Raw genomic sequence first — 3,571 nt, forward strand, 5'->3', positions numbered from 1 at the left:
TTATCTCCATATGAATGAGTTTGATGGAGTGATACCAGCCTCAATCTCAAATGCATCTCAACTGACAATTTTGACATTGAGTACAAACAAATTCAGTGGTCCAATTCCAAACTCCCTTGGAAACCTGAGACTTCTAAGATTGCTGGATCTCTTTGAAAATCATTTGACAACTGAAACTTCATCAAGAGAATTGAGCTTCATCAATTACTTGACAAATTGTATGTATCTAACACTGATAGCTTTTGGTGACAATCCACTGCACGGTTTTCTTCCAGTATCAGTTGGGAATCTCTCAACTTCTATTGAGAAATTCTATGCGTATGATTGTGGAATCGAGGGAAGCATTCCAGAAGCAATTGCGAATTTGAGCAATCTATTGGTTTTGAGTCTATATGGAAATCAACTAAGTGGACCAGTTCCCGTCAGAGTGAAACAATTGCAAAACCTCCAACTTTTAAGTTTCTTTTCTAATCAACTGAGTGGTTCAATTCCAGATAGTCTTTGTGAGTTAAAGAGCTTGTTCGGTTTACATCTGGAGGAAAATCAGCTTCATGGGTCAATACCATCATGCTTGGGTAATGTTAGTTCTCTGAGAGAAATTAGCTTTGCTGGGAACTTAATAAACTCGAGCATACCTGCTAGCTTGTGGAACCTCACTGATCTCTTGCTCTTGAATCTGTCCTCTAATTCCTTGATTGGCTCACTACCTCAGGAAATTGGAAGCTTGAAGGCAGTAACACTATTGGATTTGTCAGGAAATCATCTTAGTGGGAATATTCCAAGTTCGATTGGAGGTTTGCAAAGTCTAGCCAATCTTTCTTTAGCACAAAATAAACTTGAGGGACCTATTCCAGACTCACTCAGTCATATGTTAAGCTTGGAACTTTTGGACCTATCCAATAACAATCTATCAGGTCTTATCCCAAAGTCCTTGGAGGCACTTTCATATCTCCATTACATTAATCTTTCTTTCAACCACTTAAGAGGAGAAATTCCGTCTAGTGGTCCATTCGAGAACTTCACATATGAATCATTCATATTTAATGATGACTTGTGCGGTGCTCAAAGGTTTCATGTTCCTCCTTGCAATTCTCCTCGGATTCACAAATCGAGTCGAAAGAAAGTATTTCACGTGTTAGGCATTATATTGGGTATTGTAGCAACAGTAATTGCTGCTACAACTGCAGTAATTTTAGTTTTAAGATGCCGAAGGAAGGGTGAGGTTTCCAGAAATACTGATTTATTGCCCATGGGACTGCCAAAACGAATTTCGTATTATGAACTCGTGCAAGCAACCAATAACTATGATGAAAGCAATTTACTTGGCAAAGGGAGTTTTGGATCTGTATATAAAGGTATTCTAACGGATGGGAGAGTTGTTGCTGTGAAAGTTTTTACTTTCCTAGCAGAAGTCACTTCCAGGAGTTTTGATACAGAATGTGAAGTTCTACGCAACCTTCGCCATAGAAACCTAACAAAAGTGATCGGTAGTTGCTCTAACTTGGACTTCAAAGCCTTAGTGCTTGATTATAAGCCCAATGGGAGCCTTGAGAAATGGTTGTACTCCAATGGCCACAACCATTGTTTGGATCTGCTGCAAAGGATAAGCATAATGATGGATGTTGCTTCCGCATTGGAATATCTTCACTTTGGATATGCGACGCCAGTGATTCACTGTGATCTGAAACCTAGTAACATATTGCTCGACGAAAGCATGGTTGCTTATGTAAGTGATTTTGGTATTGCTAAATTTTTGGATGAAGGAAATAGCGTTCTACATACCGAGACTCTCGCAACACTTGGATACATGGCACCAGGTTGAACATATTTTGACTTCTTTTTTATTGCTTTTAGATCTTATTTTTGTATGAACTATGTGTCAATTTCACGAGTTTGCTCTTCGCTCTGTTTTACTATGATAGATTTGCCTTTTGTTTAACAGAATATGGACTTGAAGGACAGGTGTCAACAAGAATTGACGTGTATAGTTTTGGCATAGTTTTGATGGAAACCTTCTCAAGAATGAAGCCTAGTGATGAAATGTTCAAAGGAAATTTCAGTCTAAAGAACTGGATAGAAGAGTGTCTGCTTGATGCAACAACTCAGGTTATAGATGCCAATTTACTGAGGCAACAAGATAAGCATTTCGATGAGAAATTGAAGTGTGTTTCACTGATCTTCAAATTGGCTTCAAGTTGCTGCACTGAATGCCCACAGGATCGAGTTGATATGAAAGATGTTGTGGCGGCACTTAAGAAGATAAAACGTCAACTTGACACTTTTTCTGATATCTCAGTAAAGTGAGTTCTTTTAACTTAATCCAACAGCACAAATTTGTTCTAATCAATTTCGCGAGTAAGAAAAAAAAAGTTTGTTCTAATTAAGGTTTTGTTGTCTTCTCGTAATTTCTTGTTCTGTCAAATCTATTTTCAAGCACCCAATGTTAAGTCCATTTCCTTAGTTGTCATTTGAAAGACATCCAAAGGAAAAATTACGTTGAAGATGACCACACGTGCATAGGTTTGCTTCGTGAATATCTTTTAGTGAAGTTCTGAACTTTCCGTCTAAAGGAAAGTCTTACATTCATGATAAAGTTAGCTATTCCTTTTTTTCTTTTTTGAGCAAATGGGAACTTTTATTGAGCAACAGTAAAGCTTTTACAAAGGAATACAAGATTCCAGGTACATCATTGCTTTTTGTTCTTCTACAGTTTAATTATTTATATTTATCGTTGTCAGAATACTGAACATAAATAATAATATTATTTATTTATATTTATGGTGGTCAGAATATTGCATTCATAAAAAAAAATATTGCATTCATGATTAGAAAAAGTTCCGGAATCTGAATTTGCAGAGTCAATGATAGATTGGGTAACTATAAAATTCTTCGTATTTTTAATTTTTCATGCAATTCAACTAATTATTTTTTTAATTTTTTAATACAAGTAGGGGATCTCGAACCTAAAATCTCTCACTTACACTCCCTCCCCTGCTTCACTCAACCCATCGCTTCCCCAATTCAACTATTAGTTAAATAGCAATTTGGCTGAAAGTATTAATTGTTCAGCGAAAAAGAAGTCCATAATTTATATTACAAGAAGACTTGGACTTCAAATGTTGAAGAGTTGAAGTTTAATTTATATTTAACTACGATTAATTCTCTGATATAATTATACAATACTAACAAACTCACAACCAAGTATTAATGAAAATTTAAGAAGGCAAACTGCATAAGTTTATACCCAAATAGAGACATGTTTTAACAATCCTCTATTATTGCCAATAAATTAAACAAAATAAAAAATCTATTTTGGTTTGAAGCATACGTGCAATTAATCTCTCACAAGATTAAGTGAAAACTAGTACCCAATTACCACTGAATGTGACCTTTTAGCTGACACTAAAGCAATCACTTTATCGTTTTTCCCTGCTTAATCAATTGTCTTTTTCTTACAAAGCATATATCCAGGAAACCTTTAGGGTGGGAACCTGCCTATAGTAGGAAGGCCAGCAGAGAGCGACACGTGTTGACGTTATAAACAGTCCAAATGGAGACGTTAAATTGTTGC

The 3,571-nt window shown here is 36.0% G+C and overlaps 1 protein-coding gene across 1 annotated transcript; it reads left to right on the top strand.

Moving 5' to 3' along the window:
• Positions 1-10: 10 nt before the first annotated feature.
• On the top strand, positions 11-1,680 carry LOC113756725 (probable LRR receptor-like serine/threonine-protein kinase At3g47570). Its single transcript, XM_027300281.1, has 2 exons — positions 11-1,480; positions 1,603-1,680. The coding sequence occupies exons 1-2, from the start codon at positions 11-13 to the stop codon at positions 1,678-1,680; spliced, it is 1,548 nt and encodes a 515-aa protein (XP_027156082.1).
• Positions 1,681-3,571: the final 1,891 nt, after the last annotated feature.

This window comes from Coffea eugenioides, unplaced genomic scaffold, assembly GCF_003713205.1.
Source record: "Coffea eugenioides isolate CCC68of unplaced genomic scaffold, Ceug_1.0 ScVebR1_2454;HRSCAF=3482, whole genome shotgun sequence".
In the NCBI taxonomy this organism is placed as follows: Eukaryota; Viridiplantae; Streptophyta; class Magnoliopsida; order Gentianales; family Rubiaceae; genus Coffea; species Coffea eugenioides.